At 36.5% G+C, this 24,281-nt stretch overlaps 1 protein-coding gene across 2 annotated transcripts in view; it reads right to left on the bottom strand.

Moving 5' to 3' along the window:
• The window catches only part of LOC145674432 (uncharacterized), a 509,074-nt gene that overhangs the window by 462,231 nt on the left and 22,562 nt on the right, over positions 1 to 24,281 (bottom strand). The window contains exon 2 of one of the 2 annotated variants that reach the window (XM_081744485.1): positions 17,188 to 17,231. The exons of the other annotated variant lie outside the window; for it this stretch is intronic. Within the exon in view, the coding sequence (XP_081600611.1) occupies positions 17,188 to 17,231 (44 nt within the window). The remainder of the gene's footprint in view (positions 1 to 17,187; positions 17,232 to 24,281) is intronic. 2 annotated transcript variants of the gene reach the window in all.

Here is a 24,281-nt window from a genome sequence, read left to right as displayed (position 1 = left end):
TTTTGCACAGGGTTGTCGTAGAGAGTCGAGACTTACTCCATTTTCCTTCATTTTACAACAGATTTCAAACGATGTGCTACTTAAACCCCCCTTGCCATTTGAAACTTTTTAGTTGGATCCCGTCTGGGGCCCTGCGGGGAACGCTGGGGCAAACTTTTTACCCCAAAAAAGTGTGGCCTTGAAAATGATGGGATACATGTTCACCGAGTTTTCCATTTACCCAATCGTTTCCGAACAAATGACTCGGTTCAAACTATTCTAGCAGGTAATTTCCTAGCTATGGCTTTTTAAATATCTAGAAATTGGCCATGATTTTGGGCAATATCACGGGAACGGTAAGCCATAGAAATATGATATTGGTGGTAATCAATCCCTAATAGAATGTTAAACATTTTTTTCCTGATATTAATTGGTGGCCACTGGCCAACTGGCCATTGGCCAAACCACTGGCCAGTTGGACAGTGACTACCGGTTCCTATTTGGTACCAAAATGTTTACCATCCTTTTAGATATTGATCAACACCAATATGATCTCTCTATGACTTACGGTTCCCGATATATGGCTACTTAAATTTCTGTAAATCGGTCCTTTTTGGCCACTATCTTGCGAACGGTTAGATTGACGCGAAAAATTTAATCATTTTGTATGATAGTTTTTGATGCTCTATCTAATGCAGTGTACAAAATTGAAAAAATTGCAAATAACAGACAGACGGACAGATAGACACACAGACATAGAGAATTCAGTAACGAACTTTTTAAGTTCGTTGAATATGTTGTAACTCACAATATCCCGCCCGGTGACACGTATAACTTCGGGATTCGTCTAGTTATAACATATCCAATGCGAACACAATTGTCTCGTTCGCATCTCAGTGGAGCCACTCCCTTGTCAGTAAGCAACTGTCTTCTTCAAATAACAAGTTGTTATATCTCGAATTATTTTCTTGGAAGATATTTCTGGTAAATACGATAATTTATTGTAATACACTGTAATTCTAGTCTAAGATACACGATATCGAAAATATGGCATTATAGACTAACATAATAATATGCAAATGTTACACTGGAAAATAAAATCTTTGGAAAATCGCAAAGAGGAACCTGACATTCATGTTCACAGTCATTCCTCATTATTTAATTTTATTTATTACTTCATTATCAACGAACTTAAAATGTTCGATACTGAATTCTTTATGTCTGTGTGTCTGTCTAACTGTCTGTCTGTCTGTCCGTCTGTCTGTTATTTGCGATTTTTTAATTTTGAACCCTGTATTTGATAGAGCTTCAAAGAGTATCAGAAAAAGTGATTAAATTTTTCGCGTCACTCTTACCGTTCCCAAGATATTGGCCAAAAAATAGCCGACTTCCAGAGATTTAAGGAGCCATATCTGGGGAACCATAAGTCACAGAGAGATCACATTGATGTTGTTCATTACCTAAGAGGATGGTGAACATTTTGGTACCAAATAGTAACCGATTAACACTGGCCAATTGGCCACTAGTTTGGCCAATGGCCAGTTGTATAGTGGTCACCAATTAATATTGGTACTAAAATGCATACCATCCTCTTAGGTATTGACTAACACCAATATCATCTCTATGACTTACCGTTCCCGTGATATTGGCCAAAAATGGCCAATTTCTAGCTATTTAAGGAGCCATAGCTCAGGGACCATAAGTTGTAGAGAGATGACATTGATGTTGATCAATACCTAAGAAGGTGGTGAACTTTTTGGTACCAAATAGTAACCGGTGGCCACTGGTTTGGCCAATGGCCAGTGGCCACTAATTAATATCGGTACCCAATTGTTTACCTTTCTCTTAGGTATTGATTAACACCAATATCATCTCTCTATGACTTACCGTTCCCGTGATGTTGGGCCAAAAATGGCCAATTTCTAGATATTTAACGAGCCATAGCTTGGGAGCCGTAAATTGTAGAGATCATATTGGTGTTGATCAATACCTAAGAGGGTGGTGAACATTTTAATACCAAATAATAACCAGTGTCCACTGATTAACTGTCTACTGGCCAACTGGCCACCGTTCTCCAAATATTGGCCAAAAAGTTCAAATTTCTAGATATTTAAGCAGTCATATCTCGAGAACTGTAAGTCATAGAGAGATAATATTTTACTAATTTTTGCGAGGTAGGAACAATGATAGTTTTCCTTCCCGCTCCATATCTCCATTCTTTTTAAGTTCGTTCTGGCAATGCTCATGGAGCATTCTCAACTGGTTTAATTCTGTGAAACTGTTAGAATTAATTATAAGCTGTGTAGAAACGCTTTTAAAATGCATTAAAATTATAAATGACAAGTAAAAGGTGCCTTGCTGAGCGTACCTTGTAGAGGCCCCCTCAAGTATGCTCCCCCACACCCCAGGGTATGTGAGCCCTTTATCGCTGTCACTGGCTAATATGAATACGTATGAAACAGATGTCAGGCAAGGACAACTAGCGGTGTTTCCCATACGATCAGACGATGACTTATTTATGGCACGAGCCATAGTAGAAGGCGGCATAGTTGAAGAAACTACACCCTCTCAGTAACCTAAATTGCACGAAAATTTCCGAACCAGGTTCATTGACCTGACTACCGCATGTTGTCCACTTTGTCCAAGAGCGGGATGGTTTGTTTCTAACTTTTCTACCGAAAAGCATTTGTCTGGAATGGTGTTTCGGAGACAATAGAATAAAGAAAATATACTAGGCAGAGAGAGAGAGCAGGGAGGAGGGAGTGTACCAATTATTCTTTCCTCTAAACCAGCGTTTCCCAACCTTTTTCAACTTGCAGCACACTACGGGTGTAACATGGATTCTCGCGGCACACTTATAGATATTATTATTTGTAAATATAAAACACACTGGTATTTTTTTCTTTGATTACTGATCTCCTTCGCACAGAGAAGAAAGCTCGATCACTGGTTTTTCCTCGTGGTAAATCACTATGCTTATTTTTCATTCTAATTTAAAAGGAGAAAATAACTGCAATGAAATGTTGGACTCAGGTTATTAAAAATACGCTTACTCTTTCGAAAACTGTATCCAACCTTTTACTAAGAATGAAGATCATTAAATAACGAACGAACAAATAAATCTTTATCGAAAGGATTGAATGATATTTTAAATTTTCAAGTTACGAAATAGTCTGTAACGATAAAGAAGCAATAATGGTCATAACAATAACAAATACTTTTTTCAACATTAGAAATGTACAGAAAAGTAACACGGCATGAAACTTAAAATTGTAGATTCATAGTAGAGGTTCACAGTAATGTGCAATACAAATATACATTTTCCCCTACGTTTTGCAATTTGATTGCTATAGAATTAATAATTTTGTTTTGATATCCTCGCGGTACACCAGTGGCCCATTCGCGACACACCAGTGTCGCGGTATTTTCACTGCTAGCTTCTCATTTTAGATAGGCATATTTACAACAAAGGGGGGGGGTTGTGCGTGCACCTTTTCACCCCCCTAAATCCGGCCCTGTCCAGAAGTTATGTAGCCCTATGGCGTTCATGGAAATAAAAACACAATAGTTATAACTATGCTAAATTACTATAGACTGCCAATTGCTCATTCAGAGAATTTATGATGTTCACTTTATTGCATGTTCTTATACAGACTAGATATAAGCTACGGATAATAGTTTTATACAAACTAGATAATCAATTATTATTATTATTATTATTATTATATTTGAAGGACAATCAAATATCACGACATTAATTACTAGTTTTAATTAACTGAATTGAGCTGAAAATTACATCTTGATCTCGGAAGATTAACTATTAAATTTATACATTCTGTACCTTTCTAAAGTAATAAATGCTGGAATTGGTTTCAAGGCTGTTCCTGAGTGAATAATTTCTTCATAATAATATTAAAAGTTTTAGAAAAATTTTCGAGACATTCGAGTCGAGTCGAGATTTTTATGAGCTGTCTCGACTCGAAAATTCGAGTCGAGAAACACGTTTCTCTCGACTCGTCTCGAATTTTACAAAGTGTGTCTCGACTCGAATCTCGACTCGAATTCGAGTCGAGTCGAGTCGAGATTCGAGACATGTCTCGACTCGTGCGCATCCCTAAAGCCTATATACCTGCAGACATTGTTGGTGAATTTTATTCCAAAATTTATGACTGGCCAACTATCGATATGGATGACATTGAACTGTTTTAAGAAACAATGTCTGGAAAATGTGTATACATTATTTGAAAAATAAAATACGGATTTTTATTAATAATTTTAATTGTTTCACCTTTTATTTTCATACCTGATAACATATCGTTTAGTTAGTCATTTGAGAAACAACACATCTCCAACAACGTTTATAATTTTTTTTTAAAATATCAAAATAAAAATAATAAAATTTTATTTTCGTAGAATTAGCTTACCAAACCCCTGTAGAAACATATAAAAAATTTCAAAAAAATATATTATGTTAAATTATGGAAAAACTTTTTTTTTTTTTTTAGATTTCCCGAAAGTTTACTTTTTTTGGATATGAGGTGTTTCTCAAATGACCGATTAAAATGTAATTTCGTGCTCATATCGTCTATCCCCATCCCCTCTCTTTTGATGACTAAAGAACAAGGATTTTTCACTTGAAAGATCCTGCTATTCTTGCTGCACAATTGTCATGTCACTTTTAAAACCCCTTAGGCAAGTTGAAAGAAATGTGTTCTTTTCTTCCTTTTCTATTTACCACCGTCAGCTCTAATACTGACTTTTCATGTACATCTGTAGCCTAATTATGTACAATTTAATTACGAGTATTAGCATATCACCTATGAGATTTTCATATATGGATGTGAATTCATGTGCCAGTGTTATTTTAAAATTTATATAGTTTTAAATAGTAATAATTACACGCATCTTAATGCAAATATTACTGCATGGAAAACAGCAATTATTTATGCACATTGCATAACTTCATTTCCTATCGTAAATACAGGGTGTCAAAAAATTCAACTGCAAAATTTGCTGGGTAATTCTTTATATCAAATGAAAATAAAACGTTCTAACAAACATGTGTCATAAAACGACTCTTTCCAGTGTTATAAGACGCCCTAAACGCAATCAATCACATTTTAAACCCTACTTTGAAAATAATGGAACATATCGCAAGTAGTTAAAGAAATGCAGCAAGAACTAGTATTTCCTCTATCTAAATATCCATACAAGGATACACTTTTAACCTTAGGACTACCAGGTGGGTCCACTGCACTCGTACGCATACTTTCTTTAACAATTACTCAGGCTTAGTAAGTGTTGAGATTCTATGACATTTTCCTGGTTGTGTTCTTGTATTATGTTATTTAAGTATTTTTTTCATTTCCATGAGTCAAGTGATAGTTTTTAAAATTTATAGCATTGGGTACCGAGTGAGTCCATTAAACTCGAGTCTTAATGAAGAAATATGAGGATAGATTCAGTATAGATAAAGATTGTGGCTCGTAACGGAGTTAACGTTCTTATAATCTTCTAACTGTCCCAATAAAGTCAGATATGACAAATTGCAACTTTAAGTGTTATTATGTAGTTTGATTGATTTAATTATTTGAAATTTTGCTTATTTTAGTAGCAGCTTATCTTTATTTATTCACTTAAGTAAGTCCCTTGTCTGAAGAATAATAGTTGCTTTTGTCTATCAAACTGTACTAATTTTTCCATTGTATGCAGTTGCGTATCCAGGGGGAGTTTCCGGGGATCTGGACTCCCAAGCCCCAAAATTTTTAAAAGTTGCCAGAATAAAACCTAGATTTGCGCTTTCAGTCTCCACATTAACAAAAAAGTTTTCCGGAGTAGGACACTGAACCCCCGAATAGAAATCCTGGCTTTGCCACTGACTGTATGTAAAGTTCTGTTTATTGTTACTGTGTTTTGATCATTGCACGTGGTAGACTAACAGATCACTAACACTACTCGTCACTATTGAAGGTAGAGGAGGAATATTTTTGGTAAATCAATAAACGATGAAGAAATTGATTCACGACAGACGATAAGATATTAGCAAACTTATATACAAATGCAACTGAAACTTCTTATTCAGGTATCGATATTGAAATGAGACGTTGAGTAGTTTTCTTATCCAGAGGATGGGTTAGAAGTTTGAAGCGTAGCACCTATAGCTAACGCAAAAAGCACGTGCTAATGCAAAAAACAAAACTCCGGAGAAAAGCGATCCTACAAGGGCTGTCTTATGTTTTGATGACAACATCGGCGCTAGTAGAATACCTGATGACGAACAGTTCCTAATTCGTGAAGTTGCAGATTCTTCACACTCAGCAATATAACCTTATTCTTACATATAATATGGCTGTAGACGAACAACTTCTGATTTTTTGGGTGCTCCGTCTCTTTTGAAAATATATACCCAGTAAGATCAGCCATTTTACAATTGCAAAACACAATGCACAACTATCCTGAAGTGGTCACTTCTAGAGTGGAGGAAAAACCTCAAAGTTATCATATATTACAACACAACAAAATCAGACGTTCACACTAACAATCATATGGCTTCCTGTTACACCACAAAACAATGAACAAAATGGCCTATGACAGTATTTTACGTAACTGATGTAAGTGGACTCAACACATATGGTATTGTGTCATCAAAGCGTAATTTCAAACGAGAAACAAACATTAAAAAGTTTGAAATGCCGTAAATTCTTCATTTCGTCTGGTTAGCAGTTCGCCAACGTTGAGAAGAAATCACGGAGAATAGAAGCTTTCCAGCATACTGAAGAGGAACAGCCTAAGAAAGTCTCTTCAGCAAGGAGAGAGTACACAACAAGAACTTTTTGCCGCAAATGCAATAAAACAATTACCTGTGACTAATTAATTTTTAAATTTTGTTACGCAGAAATAAGAAATGTCACACGAACACGAAGTACATAATGCAGCAGTTGGAATTGGTGAAGTTTTACAGGAAGAATGAGAAAGTCCGATTGCTATGGAATGGTGGACAAATTTGTTTTCCTTCTCTCTGACAAGGGTCAGAAAGGATGGATTACTTACAGCAAATCGAACCAGAAGAAACTGAAGAATTCCTAATTTATTTTGATCAACATTACGTATCAGCTAGTCTCTGGAGTATACAAATTTAATCTTACGGTGATCTTACGATTCGATTCCTTTGCTAGCCTCTTTAGTTTCCTATCAACATACCCGTTCATAGCAACATTACAGAAAGAGACACGAACGAGTAAATTGACAGAAGCTTCGAATTTGAAATTCCAAAAGGTAGAACCTGTCTATCCTTCCTTGTGGATGGACATTGCAAAAGGATGAGGCCATGGTTTCAACTGCATTGAAGAAGAGTAGCGAGATGAACTACCGAAGAAGAGGGTAAAATGGAAGACGACTAGCCTTCAAAGACGCCTGTTCAACTTAGTGATGGATTATTCTCAAGGAAACACCATACTCGTTCAATATCTGATTGGAACTCATTACTGCATAAGGCTGTAACTTTAGGGTATAATGTGTACAATAAGGTTCGTAGAGCGATTAACTAATTGGTTCGTAAAGTAACGTTCTTTTTATTATAGAACGTTACGTTGTTTTTTTCAGTGCTTGTAGTGAATGATATCAATTGCTTAACTATAAAGATTTATATTACGCATACAGTTGTGAAATATGTATCAGACTTAATGCGGCTAACTTGTTAGATTTTTCTTTCTGAAACTGTGTAATACCATACGATAATTTGACTTTTTTCCTTTTTAGTATCGAACCCGACGTTGTTATATAGTCAGAGTTATCATATGTCAGGTTTTTACCGGAACAGTCCCGGTTTGAAAGCTCTTGAAATGGAATGAAATCTTTGGATTTTACATCCCACGATTAAGGAGATAGGAGTAGGATAGAGGAGACGGTGATTGTGAGAATGAATGAAATGGTGTAATGAAGAAAGTGAGAGGAAACGAGAGAACCCCGAGTTTATCCATGCACGCAGCGTCTGACTACCACAAAACCCATTTGGCACAAGATGGAATCAAACCAGGAACCCCAGGAACCAGATGCGAGTGTTTCTACCACTAAACCACCGTGTCCTCCATGAAGACTTATCCCGGTGTTTCGCCAGTTTACATTTTGTCCCGGTTTTCAGTCATGAGAATATGTTCACCGTTTATTGTATGCCTTATCCTCATTGCGGTAGTCTAGATTACGTCTGTTTTACATAGTTTTCACATTAAAGCTACATATGTAATCTTAGTTTATAGTACATTTAAATATTGGTAGAGCATTGCATACCACAGCGTACAGTTATACAATCTTTGGATATAATATGCTTGTTACTTTCCTAATCATCATCATTGATACATCCAATAGAAATTAAAAATTTCTCTTAAACTGCTTCTGTTGATGAAAATTGGTGACAAATAAGGATGCGCATGAGACAAGATTTGTGGCTGTCTCGTCTCGAAAATGTGCTGTAAAAGTGATGTCTCGACTCGAAAAATGTATATTTCTCTATTGGAAAATCCTGTCTCGACTCGTCTCGTGCGCATCCCTAGTGACAAATAGTGCGCTTTGACGAATTTTAGTGGCAAAATGTCCCTCAGCCCCCGTTCTTACAGACATGTTGTATCATAATTTATGTAAAGTTATAATAACTTGTAGTTTTGGGTATATATAAAAAACTACTGCCCTCCTAAAATTTTCTCCGCTCCCCTCAAGACGTTAAAGCTGGCATCGTTATTGGTCGATCATAGCGCCAGGGAATTATAGTTTGGTTACTAGTTATTGATAATTATGCTCATAAACTTCCTTTGAGGTCCCGCTGGCTCAATTGTAGAGCGTTCATATCTGGTGCCTGGGGTCCCTAATCGATCCCAGCTTGCTCTAAATTGGCCTTTGTGGTGGACAAACACCACGTACTTGGTTTTCTAGGAGTTCTTCCGTTTCCTCTCACATTCTGTATTCCACTATTTCATTCATTCTCATCTTACCATACCTGGCATAACCGTCGACGTAAAACTTAAAGATTTCATTTCATAAACTTCCCTTTACAATTTCTCCAGGCTTAGGACTGATTACATTCTTTACAGGCATATAGGCGTGTTTAGATTTTTTTTAGTGAACCTTGGCATGCTATTTTGATTATTGTTTTAGCCAATCAAAACCATTTTCTTTATATTTATGTATTAATTTTCTTAAAATAATTTGCAGGTATTACCATTGTCAGTGATGATATGCACAGGAAACGTGCTTTCATTTGTTACCCTATTCGCATACTGTCTCTGACCATAGTCAAAATGAAATTACATAGTTAGCAGTTTATTCGAACAATTTATTCGAACTTCTGGACATAAGCCAAAGCAGTTCAACATTTTCGCAGATTCTTTGTTTCCTCGTATTTTTCTAGAATATTCTTTATTCTCTTGTCAATGTTGATATACCTTTTTTGCTCTTTTGGTGCCTGGCTCTCCAAATTTCACTCTCCTCCGCATAAGGGAAGTGTTTACAGCATCCTCTTTCAGCTTCTTCAACATCAAAAATATGTTCGGATGTTTTCTCCCTATGATGCAATTAATTTTTCCATTCCATTTTCCACGACGTTATTTGTTCTATGCTTTTCTTTATAGAAATTCCAACTCTCAATTGGCTATGTAGTGTTCTCCAACCACTGATCTACAAAATAATTTGCAAATTCTACTATTTTCGGCGAGTCAGGTGCGTTCGACATGCTTATTAACCATAATTCACCTATATCTTCTTTGGGTATAAGATTTAAAGCTCCACATCTTCTACAAAATAATTTAACTTCTTCAGTTTCTCTATAATCTTGCGTAAGTCCAAGCTCTTGAATTTTTCGCCAGAAGCATTGCATGAAATGGAAATTACATCTCTATACTTTTGTTTGTGGGAAGAGATCATTAAGAACCTTTTTTACAGCCGTTTCAAAATCAATTTTTAAAAGCGGAGGACTCCACTCTGGAGCCCACCTCTTAAACAATTTGAAGAATCTCCTATATGTTAATTCGGTTTTGCTTGGTAGTAACGCGAGTACAACGGGGAAAATGCTGTTTACTTCGTTAGCACTATTTAGCTCCACATGGATGGAATATAATTGTTGAAATTGTTGGGAGCAGCTACTGAAAGTTCCATCCATAAAAAAACGATTTGCCTTGTTTCAGCAGTATACTGGCGTCCTTAACCGCAAATATTAATATTCTTTCATCTTCATAAACGTCGTCCGCTACAAGAAAATTACCGCCATCAGGTAGACTTAAAAGTTCGTCCGGAAAACTTATGTCCAAACTTGTTCCAGGATTTTGATCTGTACTACAACAAAATACTTTGGTTTGTGTAATATTTACCTATACCTTGGGCAGAAAGTACTCATACATATGCACTATACTTAGTAGAATGTTCATTTCATATTAACAAAAGAAGAATGTTTTTAATATATGTAAGTGATTATTATGGGATAGTTGTTGATATGGACATGTTTTATGGTTACCTAGTCAGCGAATTTGTGTACTTAACAGTTTTAAGAAAAGGATGCTATAAATTATATCAAATAATAAACCAGTTTAACATCGTTTATAGACGTTGTCAGTTTTATTAAAAAGGTGAGATTAATGGTATTTAAAGATCGAAGTTAATATTTTTAATGTCAAAGAATTACTACCACTTCGGATTTTTATTTCAGCAAACGAACCAGGTTTACGACTATCTTTTTGATAAGTCGTTGTAAAAATTTGGTGCCGGAACCCGGGACCTTGTAAATTCAGTTCCCGAAGAAGAGTAAGATTGAATTTACTTTTATACTACATTTAATGAATACGAACTTAACCATATTGCGAAGTTGTAAAGTAATCATAAGAAAAATGGACAACGAAACAATGCGGCAGGAATCAAATACTAGTGACAGCGATGAGACTAGTGTAACACCAGGATTGACATCGGAAGATATCTTGTTAGCTTTACAGCGACAATTAATGCAAATGTCTACCGAGATAAAGAAGCAAATTGAAGAATTAAAGCAGACCATAGAGCAAAAGTCTGACGAAGCTAACAAGCGAAATGAAGAATTAAGTAGACGAATGGAACAGAAGTTCGACGAAGTTAACAAGACCATGGAACAGAAGTTCAACGAATCTAACAAGACCATGGAACAGAAGATAGAACTGAGGTTCGACGAAGCTAACAAGCAATACGAAGAATTAAGTAGACGGATAGAACAGAAATCAGATGAAACGAAACAAACAATTGTCCAGGTGGTGAACGACATATCCTCACAGTTTGAGGAAAAGTTAAAAAGGATATCCGATGAGTGTCAAGAAAAGCACAATCACCAAAATCAAGAAATCTGTGCTGTAAAAAAAGATTTAGAAGTAATAGAATCTTCCATTAAACAGCAAAAGATCCAGGTCAGCAACAACTCTAATAACATACGTGTAAATACACAGTTGTTAGCTACTATTCAGGAAGAGATTAGAACGTTACAGGCTAAAGACAACATTTACCGTAATAACTTGGGTAGTGATCGCTTTGAGTTGCCCCACTCACAAGAGATGAACTCGCCTTCGCCGGGGTCTGATGAAGATATTATACTAGAAGAAAGTTGTCCGAAGAGTACTGATGAGCGAAACATAGATGGTGTGACGACACAGCATATCACGGATAGGAACTATCACTCAACAAGAACAAGGAATGAGAAAAAGAAGGTAAAATTAAGTGTTAAGATGAGTGAAATTCGAGCTATGAGCAAATTCAGTGGTAAGTGTAATGAGAATGCTACTTCTTTCTTAGAGAAATTCCAAGACGAATGCAATATAATGTGTATTGATCGATCACAGTATATGAAATTAATACCCCATGTATTACTCCCACCTTGTTCCTTATGGTTTAAAGCAATACGTGATCACATTAGTACATATGAGGAATTCAAAGCGGCATTGATCGCAAATTATGAAAATGACTTTTTGCTGGCAAATAGAGATGCCACCCTTAGAAATCAACACTTCAATCCTCGATTGCACAAATCTCTTGTAGAATTTGTTGTAAATGTCTACAACGAATTAAAGGTCGTTAATCCTTTGCAATCGGAATCGAGAATAATAGCATCGATTCGAAATTTGCTTCCATTTAAATTGCAACAGATCTTATTTTCCACACAGTGTATGAGTTTCAGCCATTTATTGATGCTTGTCCAATGCTACGAAACTCAATACCATGCCATGAATCCACAATCAGGAATAGGTAAAAATAAGAATAATTCAGATCATTTGGTGCCTGTTCGGAATTTAAATATCCGAAGTGTGAATACTACGGAACCTAACCTAAGCCGAGTATACTCTAGCAATCAAAATGACCCAAATAGACAAGGTTATGTAGAGAATCCGCCTAACCTAATTAATCGTAGCAATTCATATATTAGACCATATAGTCAAAATAGATTTAAAAATCGACGTAATGTATGGCGAAATTCCAGAAATACAGCGAACTACGCGGATAGACGTAATGGAAGGACAAGAGATGGCACTTCGCATCAAGATCCAGGCATTGAAGTAATTTCTGTACAGAACAATAATACAGGACATAATCACGATTGTGCTGTACAGTGTACCTTATTGGAACCATACACGAGTATGAATTTAAACTAATCGCGGCTGATGTGGTAGGGGTTAAACCCATGTCAGCTGTAGATTCTCATGAACATTTATCTAAAAATGTAAGCGATAATTTTTGTGAACATTTATCTTCCAATTTACATGTTCATGCTAATTATGAAAATGATCTTTCACATGACGTCACGGTAAATAATTATTCTGAAATAGCAATTAATAGGTGTCAGTACCAATTTATACCGGTTGTAAATCGTTGTTGGTTTGAAGATGATACTGTCAATGATGGTTTTAATATTGAAGAAAATTTTGTATTTTTAAAGTCATATAGTACAGCTAAAATACCTGTTAAAGTCAATGGGTTAAGTACCGAAGCCCTACTTGATACAGGAGCAAATGCCTCTCTATTATCGTATTCATTGTGGAAAGCAATTACTAGTAATTATTCGAATCTTAAGTTACAAAAGGCTGAGAATTTTATTATAGTTGATTTTACCGGTAAACATAAAAAGAGAGTAGCAGGAATTACTCGTGTGACAATATCTATTCAAGATTTTGAAATATCAATCCCTATTCTGGTGATAAAGGATCTTAACGAGAAATTAATTATGGGCTTAGATTTATTATCCCAATTACGTGTCGTGCTTGATTTTAAAAACCAAACGTTGACGATACCGGGTATACCTCAGGAAATTGTTCAGAAACTGCTTCCAAAATTAGATAATCTTGCTTGTCAATATAATGATATGTCTCCTATAGTGAATAATGTTTCTATTAGTGCAAAAAGTGATAAATTAAATGATCCACGATTGGAAGACAAACAAAATTTGATGAATATAAAGGACGATGTATTATTTTCTGAACATGTTAAATCACTCGAAAGCAGCCTTGATTTTGCTGATAATACAGTAATAGCCGACTTTAAGAACATCTTATATAAACATAGAAATGTCTTTTCAGAACGTCCTGGACGTTGCAAGGATTTTGTTTATTCTTTTAAAGTTAAAACAGACAAACCCATAGTAACCAAGCCCTATATAATTTCATATAGATACAGGGAGAATGTACGGCAGCAAATTGCAAATATGTTAAGAGATGGGATCATTAGGCCTTCAAGAAGCGTCCACCTTAATCCATTACATGTTGTTCCCAAGAAAAATGGTTCTCTACGTGTGGTATTAGATTTGAGACGCACTAACAGTCACATTGATCTGGAACAAGTGAGGTATCCTCCAGTAGAAGAAATACTAGCTTCTTTACAAGGGAACACTGTATTCGGAAATGTAGATCTAGTGATGGCGTATAATCAGGTCGAGTTACATGAAGATTCAAAACCATACACAGCATTTAGTTTTGAAGGTCACTTGTACGAATACAATCGTGTAGTCTTTGGGCTTATCAATGGTAGTGCAGCATTAGCATCCTGCTTGAACAAAGTTCTAGGTCAAGACTTACGTAGCAACGTGATAACGTATGCTGATGACATCTTAATCATGGGGAAAAATCCACATGAATACCTGAAGTACTTAGATATAGTTTTAGACAGATTGGAAAGTTCAGGCCTTACTATCAATCTACAGAAATCCAAATTTCTGCAGAATTCTATAGAATTTCTTGGGTACCAATTTGATGCCTCTGGTTTACAATTCAGTCAATCTAAAGTTCAAGCCATAGAAGATCTACCTGCGCTAGTAAATGTGAAACAGACACGACAAATATTAGGACTCTTCAATTGGTTTCGCAAAGCCATCCCGCGATTCGCTGAGATAGCCCAGCCTTTATTTATGATCATAAAGAAAGGGGTACCATGGCAATGGGGTCCGATTCAAGAACACAGTTTTAATAAGTTGAAGGAGTGCGTAAAACGAAACATCCATTTGAACCACCCCAGATACGACGTTCCTTTCTATGTACAGTGTGACGGTTCTCAACTTGGAATCTCTGCAGTACTCTGGCAACCTAACCCAACTATTCAGGAACCAGCTGTTATACATTGCGCTAGCCGTACTCTTAAGAAAGCTGAAAAGGGATACACCACGACAGAAATTGAACTTTTGGCTATACGTTTTGCAATACAAAAATTCGCTCCATATCTTAGCGGATGTCATTTTATAGTACTTACCGACCATAATTCGTTGCGATACCTCAATAGCGTACAAGGATATAACAACAGATTACTTCGCTGGTCGTTAGATCTTCAAGCTTATGATTTCGAAGTACAACACATTAAAGGGGTAGATAATGGACCCGTAGATACCTTATCACGTCTGTTTCCTGGAGAAGAGCAACATATTTTGTCCATTAACGAATTTAAGATCTTACAGGATGAAATAGCTACCATTTCGATAGAAGATTTAAGAGAACATCAAATGAAGTATCATGAATATAAACAAATCATGGAACATTTATCTTCATGTGGCGAGGGATGTAGTTGTCCCAAACACTGGAATTCCAGATTTAAATTAAATAACGGAATTTTACTTATTAAGGATTTTAAATTCAAATCTAGGAACAAAATTTGCATTCCCCCTACATTAACAGCACGCATATTAAAGGCCTACCATGATGATTTCGGACATTTTGGGTATGTGAAGGTATGTGCCTTGGTTAATAAATCTTTTTACTGGAAGGGAATGAGAGCTCAAGTCAAAAATTATATCAATGACTGCATTGAGTGTATGCAAATTAAGCATAATTATCAGGCTATACAAAAACCAATGCTCTCAATAACACCTGAGAGACCACATTCATTTCTATCGATTGATTTATATGGACCGTTACCCAGAGCAGCTACTGGAGAAGTTTATTTGTTAACAACTATGGATATCTTTTCACGATATGTGGTAGCCTATCCCTTGCGTAAAGCAACCTTCGCTGCTATCGTGAATAAAATTCTGAATGTATATATTCCACATTGTGGCCCTATCGAGCATATATTATGCGATAACGGTTCACAATTCAAAAGTGATGTGTTTCTCAAAGCCATGAACAAGGCCAACATTAAAATTCATTTTGTGACTCCGTACCATCCAAGTAGCTCCGTGGTAGAAAATGTACATCGCAATTTTGGTATGTTGTTTCGGCACTTTTGTAAGGATAAACATGCTGAATGGATTAAGCATGTCAACCAAATTACGTACCTTTTGAACCATTCTATATCAGACACTTTAGGTGTGTCTCCTGCTAATGTTCATAATGGCTCTGATCTGATTTTCCCTGTGGAACAACATTTTGATGTCAAATTGGAAGATTCGACAATTATAGATTCATCCAATCTAGTGAATATGGTAAAGATCCGAAGACATAACAAGTTTTTGAAACGTAATTCGCAAGTAGAGTCTTTACAGGAAGGAAAATATCGGATCAAGGTCAATGACTTAGTTTTTGTTAAACAACATCCGCAAAGTAATATGTTGTTAAAGAAGATTTACAAATTTTGTGACATTTTCTCAGGTCCTTATTTATGTTTTAAGGAAATAAATCCTAAAGTTTTCGAATTGTTGAACGCTAAAACGGGGATGTCAATTGGACTTCGCAATATAGATGAGTTAAAGGTTTGGAAACCTACTCCGTATACAAAGGAAAAATGGATGCATCTAGTGAAGGAGTTAGTAGCACCTGACATTCTTGCTCAAATAAATAGGAATGAAAAATAATAATAATAATAATAAAAATGTATTTATATAATAACAAAAGGGTGTCTTTTGTTTCTGTAAAATAGATTTATTTACTTACATGTGCTTATTCAAACGTAGATTGTGTTTAATTTTTGATTTTTGTTCAATTATATTTTCTTTGATTTTCATTCATCAACGATAATTTTTCAATGACTTGAATTCTTTCTTATTAACGTGGGGGATTGTAATTTAATTCATGATTAATCAAGCACAAAAATTGTTTTCATTATATTAATTTGTGTTAAAACTTTATTGTTAAAAATAGGTATTGATGAAGTGTAAGATTTGTTTAAAGTATATGTGAAATGTAATGAATAGATATACAAGGTGCGATCAAAATATGATGGACATATACAATGTAAAAACACTAATGTTAACGGACCAGTGGTTCTTGAAGACAAAAGCCAAGCCTACTCATGACTTTTATATTCAGTCCCTTTGTCGAGCGACATTTTATACAACAAAATACTTTGGTTTGTGTAATATTTACCTATACCTTGGGCAGAAAGTACTCATACATATGCACTATACTTAGTAGAATGTTCATTTCATATTAACAAAAGAAGAATGTTTTTAATATATGTCAGTGATTATTATGGGATAGTTGTTGATATGGACATGTTTTATGGTTACCTAGTCAGCGAATTTGTGTACTTAACAGTTTTAAGAAAAGGATGCTATAAATTATATCAAATAATAAACCAGTTTAACATCGTTTATAGACGTTGTCAGTTTTATTAAAAAGGTGAGATTAATGGTATTTAAAGATCGAAGTTAATATTTTTAATGTCAAAGAATTACTACCACTTCGGATTTTTATTTCAGCAAACGAACCAGGTTTACGACTATCTTTTTGATAAGTCGTTGTAGTACCTAAAGCTTCTCTTCTTAATTTACAGAGACCAGACATAACATTTTCATACCTCGGAATATCTGTCACCAGATCCAAACCCTTTTCTTTCAATTCCTAAAACAAATGAAGAAAGAAAACATGTATTATTAAGTTAGACGATACCAAATACAAATAAAATGATGAACTGAGTACAGGCACACACACACAATATTATATTATATTATGTGTATATATATCGGGGGGTCATTAAGGGCTTGGGACAACAGTGCTATGCCATATTTATGTTGTACCGAGAAAAAGAAAATTCAGCAGCAGGAATATCACACAAATTAATGGAGGCAAGAAGAACACTATGATGTTTTACTTCCGTCTAACTCCGATTCTTGTAAGCCTGTCTGCGTGTCACCCTCTCCCCCGAAGATTATGATTCATTGAAGCGTCATAATCAGTGCTATCGGCTGGTCTCTCTGTCTCTCTCTCTTCATAACAGTTTTACTTAGTGGACGCTAAATACACGGAACATGGATGTAGGGAAATAACAGGAATTCACGACCTGTGGAAAGAGTGGTAAAATGAACTGGACATCCCTGATTGTGAGATAAAATCAATATAAAATTCCTTCTGTGAGCCAAAAATACTGGGCGCTAAATCTACGGGCGCTACATATACGGAACCATTGAAAATATATATGTTAAGTAATCTCTTCAACTAAGGGTTCTCAACCTTCTCCACAGGCGTTCTACCAAAATACCCCTATAAAACTCCAAAAACGGCTCGTATACCATACGTTGAGAAACCCCATCGTGAACTGATTTAATTTTCCCCCTAGATAACTAATGTCTACCTTGAAAATATCCTCCGTTTGGAACCTTCAGGTACGACCGAACATTGACCAGTTCAAGATTTTCACTAAAATAGTAAATTAATAGATATTTTCTTTTCTTTAGTAAGTAAATATTTTTGTTACTGCTACAATATGTTATTATTATTTTTTTTTTGTATTTCTGTGATTTAGTGTATTATGAACGAGCTCCTTCATTGAATATGGCTATTCAATTCTTGTGAAAATGCTACACAGTGTCTCATACGGCCCTCGACGCCATATGTTCTTCGTGACTGGCCCGTCCCCTGTTCCAACTTGCACATGTCTGTTCTAGTTACTTCCTTAATTCCTGACGGAGGCAATGCCAAAGGCGTTGCTCTTCATTATTTTCTACTCAGTTCTTTGTTTTCAAATATTATCCATAAACATTACTCTTCCCATGCGAAACAAAGCGTTTCGGCTAGTATACCATAAGTCTTAGGCTATTTGAGAAAGCGTTACCCCCTGTAGCGAACGCAGGCAAAGTGGCTATTCAGTAATTTTACATTCACCAGATGTGTAAATCATACTGTGAGCCAGTCAGGGTTTCCAGGTCTTTTCGCCAGGTCCAGGTGTGTAATAGCAGAGTTCCAATACTCTGCACAAACCATCTTCCAAGCAGCTGTTTCTTGCTACAATCCCTTTGCCTGACAACACGTCTTTACTTTTTTTCCTTCCTTTTGAAATCTTTTAAACAGCAGGTGGTCTATTGTTCCGACCCGCACCAAATATGCTCGAGCTGACGTTTTCTCAGCGATTTTATTGCTTTCGCGTTTATGATTTGCCATCTACATTTAAATACATGGTCAGCGTATTCCAAGAGTACTCATGAGCAATAAATACGCTTTGCGATCGCCTCAAATAGGCGGATACTAAGAGAGAAATGTAAAAATGTTTAACGGTTTACTCTTTCCATACGAAACAGAGCGTTTCTGCTAGTATACCATAAGGACGAAATGTAAAAATGTTTAACGGTTTACTCTCTCCCCTACACTGCTGGATCGATTTTGGTGACTTTCGTGCATGAGCGAACATGGACCAATAGGTATCCGTATTAGTATTCCGGAAATTATCATCATAAGAGGAAGAAGAAGAGTTAAAAAATGTGAGCCAAAAGTACTGCATCTCAAAAGCCTTTCGAGTTAGAAACATTAAATTCTACATTTAAAATCATTAAAAATAAGGGGATACATGTTTCAGTGTTTAAGAAAAATTCCGTCGTAAGTTTTGCAGGACAACATTGTCTCTAAAGATAAAAATAATCTAAAGATGTTTGGTAGTTAACTATACCGCTGAACCGAATTTAATGATTTTTGGCTTTCATCGTATATTGACTTGATGAGGAGAAGTGAGGTGTGAGGGTAGGAAAGAAGTGTCATGTATAAATAATCGAAATGTATCTAACGTCTAGAAGTAAAACTTTATGTAACGAGGGGGCGCGGTGGCTCAGTGGTAGAGCGTTCACCTCTGGTGCTTGGGGTCCCGGGTTCGATCCCAGCCCCCGCCAAGTGAACTTTGTGGTGGACAAACACCGTGCTCGTGGGTATTCTCGGGGTTCTCCCGTTTCCTCCCACTTTCTTCATTCCACCATTTCACTCATCTCTCATCATCACCGTCTCCTTTAGCCTAACCGGCATAACCGTGGGACGTAAAACTCAAAGATTTCATTTCATTTTTATGTAACGATGTTTGGTGGCCAACTTCACTTAAGCCGCTGTAACGAATTTGACGATATTTCGTACATAAGTGAATCGGCAGGGGGGAGTAGAGAGAAGTGTAGAAAGGAATAATATATATATTTAAAAATACTGACATTACCGTGCAATCTATAGTTTTCGAGGCCACTGAGATGAATAGTGACACCCTCTAGGCCATTTAAGCTCAAATTGTATATCTTCATGGAAAGTAAGCAGGGGTTGTTTGGAGTGGGAAGGAGTTGGTATGTAAATATAATCGAAAACGACCAATATTAGTGTATAATCTATGGTTTTCGGGGTCGCTGAGATGAATAGTGACACTCTTGATGTCCACCTAAGCCTAAAATCATTCTGCATAGGAAATGAGAACGGTGGCGGTAGCGTGCAAAAATAAACGTAAAGGGCTGATATTGGGGTGCAATCCGTAGTTTTTGGGTTGCTGAGATTATTACTGACACATCCAGTGCTACATAAATTCAGCCATGGTTTTGAGAGGAGAGGGTGAGATACTGATTTTTATTATCACAGTTTCATTTATATGCCTATCCAAAGTAGAGTAAGGATTCAAATACTTTCCATAAAACTAAACTTCACGAATTACAGAAAATCAAAATGGTTGCAGCCAACTTCACGCAGTCCGCCACTCGACGACATACTTCACCAAAATTGCTTTATCGTTAGCGCTACGTTAGTGCTGTTTTCTACCGTAATTTTTTTGTTAATACTGCTAAACTTCATGAATTAGAACAACTTTAAAATTGCCGCAGGGAAAAGTTGACCTGACACTGTACTACAAAATTCACCAAATTAAGTCCATTGTTAGTGCTACTTTAATGCTGTTTTCCACCGTAAAAGTTTCATTAGTGCTTCTAAAATTTATAAATTGGAGCAACATCAAACTGGGTTCTGCAAACTTCACTGCCCGCCACTTGTCGCCGAACTGCACAAAATTTACACAGTCGTTAGTGCTACTTCCTCTCCTAAAATTTTCTTTGGTCCTGCTAAACTTTAAAAATTAGCGCAACTTCATAATGGTGTAGACGTGAAGCTTGGTCGCAACTTCATAATGATGTAGGCGTAAAACTTGGTCGCAACTTCATAATGGTGTAGGCGTAAAGCTTGGTCGCAACTTCTTGCCAAACTTCACAAAATTTGATCTTTCATTAGTGCCACGTTACTGTGATTTCTGTCCTAATCTTTTTCGTTAGTGCTCCTAAACTTCATGAGTTAGATGAACTTAAAAAATGAGTTCGGACAACTTCATGCAGCCTGTCGCATATTCAAAAACTTCATTTCTTTTCCGTTATTAGTGCTGCGTAGGCAGGGGTGTAGCCAGCATGTTTATGTAGAAGGGGCCCGTCGTTTATTGAGGGGGGCGGCAACTACGATGTACAAAGCCAAAAGAAATTACGTTGCAGCTCGTGTTTTTGAGGCCTGAAAAAATCGGAAAATTTTGGTTTCCTTCCGGAAAACTAAAACTACTGGATTTTAGATTATTATTATTATATTCGCTTTTTCTCCATAAATTATATTCCAGCTAGTTTTATTATGTTTAACAAATAACTACTGTGCCCACTGTGCGAATTAGATAATTTATATGGGGGGGGGGCGATAAAATTAGGCCAATAGGACGTAGACTCTGAAGGTACAATAATTCAGAATGAGACAATAATGCCTTGTCCCCCACACATAAATATGATATAACATCGGTAACAAAAAAGGGATTTATTAATTCAATAAATCTACCGACAATAACTATGTATACGTATATTTTTTTGACATGCACACACCACACCTAACCTTTCTGAATGTGTACTTAATTTTGTGCTCGTAGCTCTCTAAGGTTAATTTACTTAATAATTCGGCAGAGTGATAGCCATGGTCACAAGCATATGTTAATTTTTCCGCTCATATTGAAATCTTCCACTTTGCGTTATTTCACACAGTCTTGCGGAAGAAAACCTACAGACTGAGGCATAAGTCGGTTAACAACCCTGCAGCACACCAACGGTTTGGCGTTCATCTTGGTTCATGGTATATGTTGCTCGGGTGGGTAATGGACCATACTGAACGACATGGTTACCATGGCGGCCATCTTGGAAGTTGCCACATTGTATCCAACTTTGGATTTTTAAATGTAAAGGGGGGCATGCGGGGTATCATTTAACACGAGCTCGATCTCACGTAGCTATGTTTTGTCCTTCTTGAGGAAGACACACTGCACGACACCTCTACCAATCCGCATGGACTCGCAACAGCATGTCTGGGTCAATGGTTTCACAATATTGCAGAATTCGTTGCGTCAGATGGTGGATACGACAGATGGGTTCTTGATAAAACAGGTTCTTCAGATGACCCCAGAGGAAGAAGTCGAGCGGCGGAAGATCTAGGGATTGTCGTGGCCACTCTATCGTTTTGGGCTTTTCACAACAACAGCCAACACTTCTGTCGCCTTGTCGTCGGTAGTAGCGGTCCGTGAGCGTCCAGATCAATCGTTGTCCTGCACCGTGCCCGTCTCGTGGAACTTCAACAACTTGAACACTCAACGTGTGAGATGCTCTCTCTCTCTCTCTCTGAGTGGGATGCGTTAAACTCAGCAGCAATAACCCTGGTAGATCGTCCACCATTCTTCTCCACGATCTCGATTCGTTCTGGGATTGTTAGCGACATCTTACATCACCTGAAACAAAGAAAACGCTATAGTGTCAAATTTTCACCCTTTGTGACGCAATAACTTATTAACCAATAGTGGTAGGTGAAAATGGACTTCACCACTATTTCCCTGAGATTATGCGCGAGTCAAATGACACTCCACATACCCCTTCACATTTAAAAACCCAAAGTTGGATCCAAGATGGCCGCCATGGCAACCGTCTCGTGCAATATGATCCATTACCCACCCGAAAAACATATACCATGAACCGAGTGTGAATGCCAAGCCGTTTGTGTGCGCAGGAGTGTTAACCGACTCATGCCTCACCCTGTATTTTAGTATTATGAAAACCACTAAAGTTATCGGCTAAACCGGACTTACGTTTTCTTTTTAATCTACGTATTAGCCTATCATACGACAAATGGATTGTTGCTGGTTACAATTTCTGACATCAAAGTCAAATCGAAGGTCAAATATTTAAAAACTCTAAATTCAAATTTTGAGGTTGCGCTTCAACTCTTCGCTAACGCTGCACTCTCCACGACTTTTCTTTTTCAAATATCTTTTCCGTGACGGAGTTAAGGAAGTCAACACTTACAATTACTTTACTGTTAGGTTACAGCTGTGTTGATTCACTATGTGCTACGTTATCAATGAAGTATAAATATTACATTGAAGTTCTCCAGACAGCATTATTGGCGTGGACAGCAAACTGTAAAAGATAGAAAACTGAAGGGTTAAGTTTAAAAAGCCTGCTCCACTTGACGTGTTTATACAGACTCGCACAATGATACGGAGAATAAGTCGTATTAGTAAATGCTGAAACAAATCTTTAATTATGCGTTTACCTTCACAAACGTGTCTGCTCACTACGGACGAATTCCCAGCATATACGTTAACATTAGCCAAGAGAGAATATATAACTCAGATTTTGAGTACAGTTTCCAAAGTTCATTTCTTCAAACTTTAAAAGGCGCGATGTCCAGGCAATAATAGTTCGCTGAAGTTCTATTATGTTTGCTTGTTGTATTTATTAAATATTATGAATATTATGCAAACTTGCAAACTAAAATGAAATATAACAAAAATTAAAACCGATACAAATGTACAGGATGAATATGACACCGTCCGACTTTCGCAAAGCATGGTGTAAGAAACTATTTGTTTAGTTCTTCTTGGCCTACCGCTAAGAGCATTTATGATCCATATGTGATTTTATTATGCTCAATTAGTACATTCAGATTCACGAACAATGACGAACTGAACGATACGAGGATACGGTTGCAAGTAACAACTGTAGTCATAATAATATAATTCAACTAAGCAACGACGAAAATAATGGGGAAATTAGAAATGACCAAAACTGAATGGTTTACAACGCTCATTTCGAAATACGCCTAGCAGATTAAACTTACAAGAAATGACAAAAATCTGTGAAATTTGGCGTTGTACTAAGTATGGTTTGGGGGGGGAAGCGAGCATCCCCGGTGGGGATACTTCAGTTGATTATTTTGGGGGGAAAATAAAATGTGATTGAAGGGAAAATCCCCCTCATCCTCCCCGGTAATTCGCACCCTGACTGTGCCGGACCAATCGTTATAGATTTGTGCATAACTATTTTAGTTTAAGTCCTTGTACACAGAACCTATCTGCATAAGACTGATTTTCGTTGAAATTTCTTTAAGATTTCCTGACAAAAATATTTATTTATTATTCGTGAATAAAAAAAAAAAAAACAATTATTTTATTAACATCTATATCTTATTTCCTGTTTTAGAGGCCGTCCGCATATTACGTAACGCTATTTTTGACCAATTTTTAACCGTCTGTCCTTCTTTCCACACTTCGTAATGCAAGGCCGAACCCCTCCCCTTTTGTTACGTAACACTTTTTGATTTTTTTTCACCAATTATGATTATTTTGGGGGTTATTACAATAAAAAACTTCTTATT

Source organism: Thermobia domestica, chromosome 17, assembly GCF_964235325.1.
Source record: "Thermobia domestica chromosome 17, izTheDome1.hap1.1, whole genome shotgun sequence".
Lineage (NCBI taxonomy): Eukaryota > Metazoa > Arthropoda > Insecta > Zygentoma > Lepismatidae > Thermobia > Thermobia domestica.
This window is presented reverse-complemented; position numbering and strand designations above follow the sequence as displayed.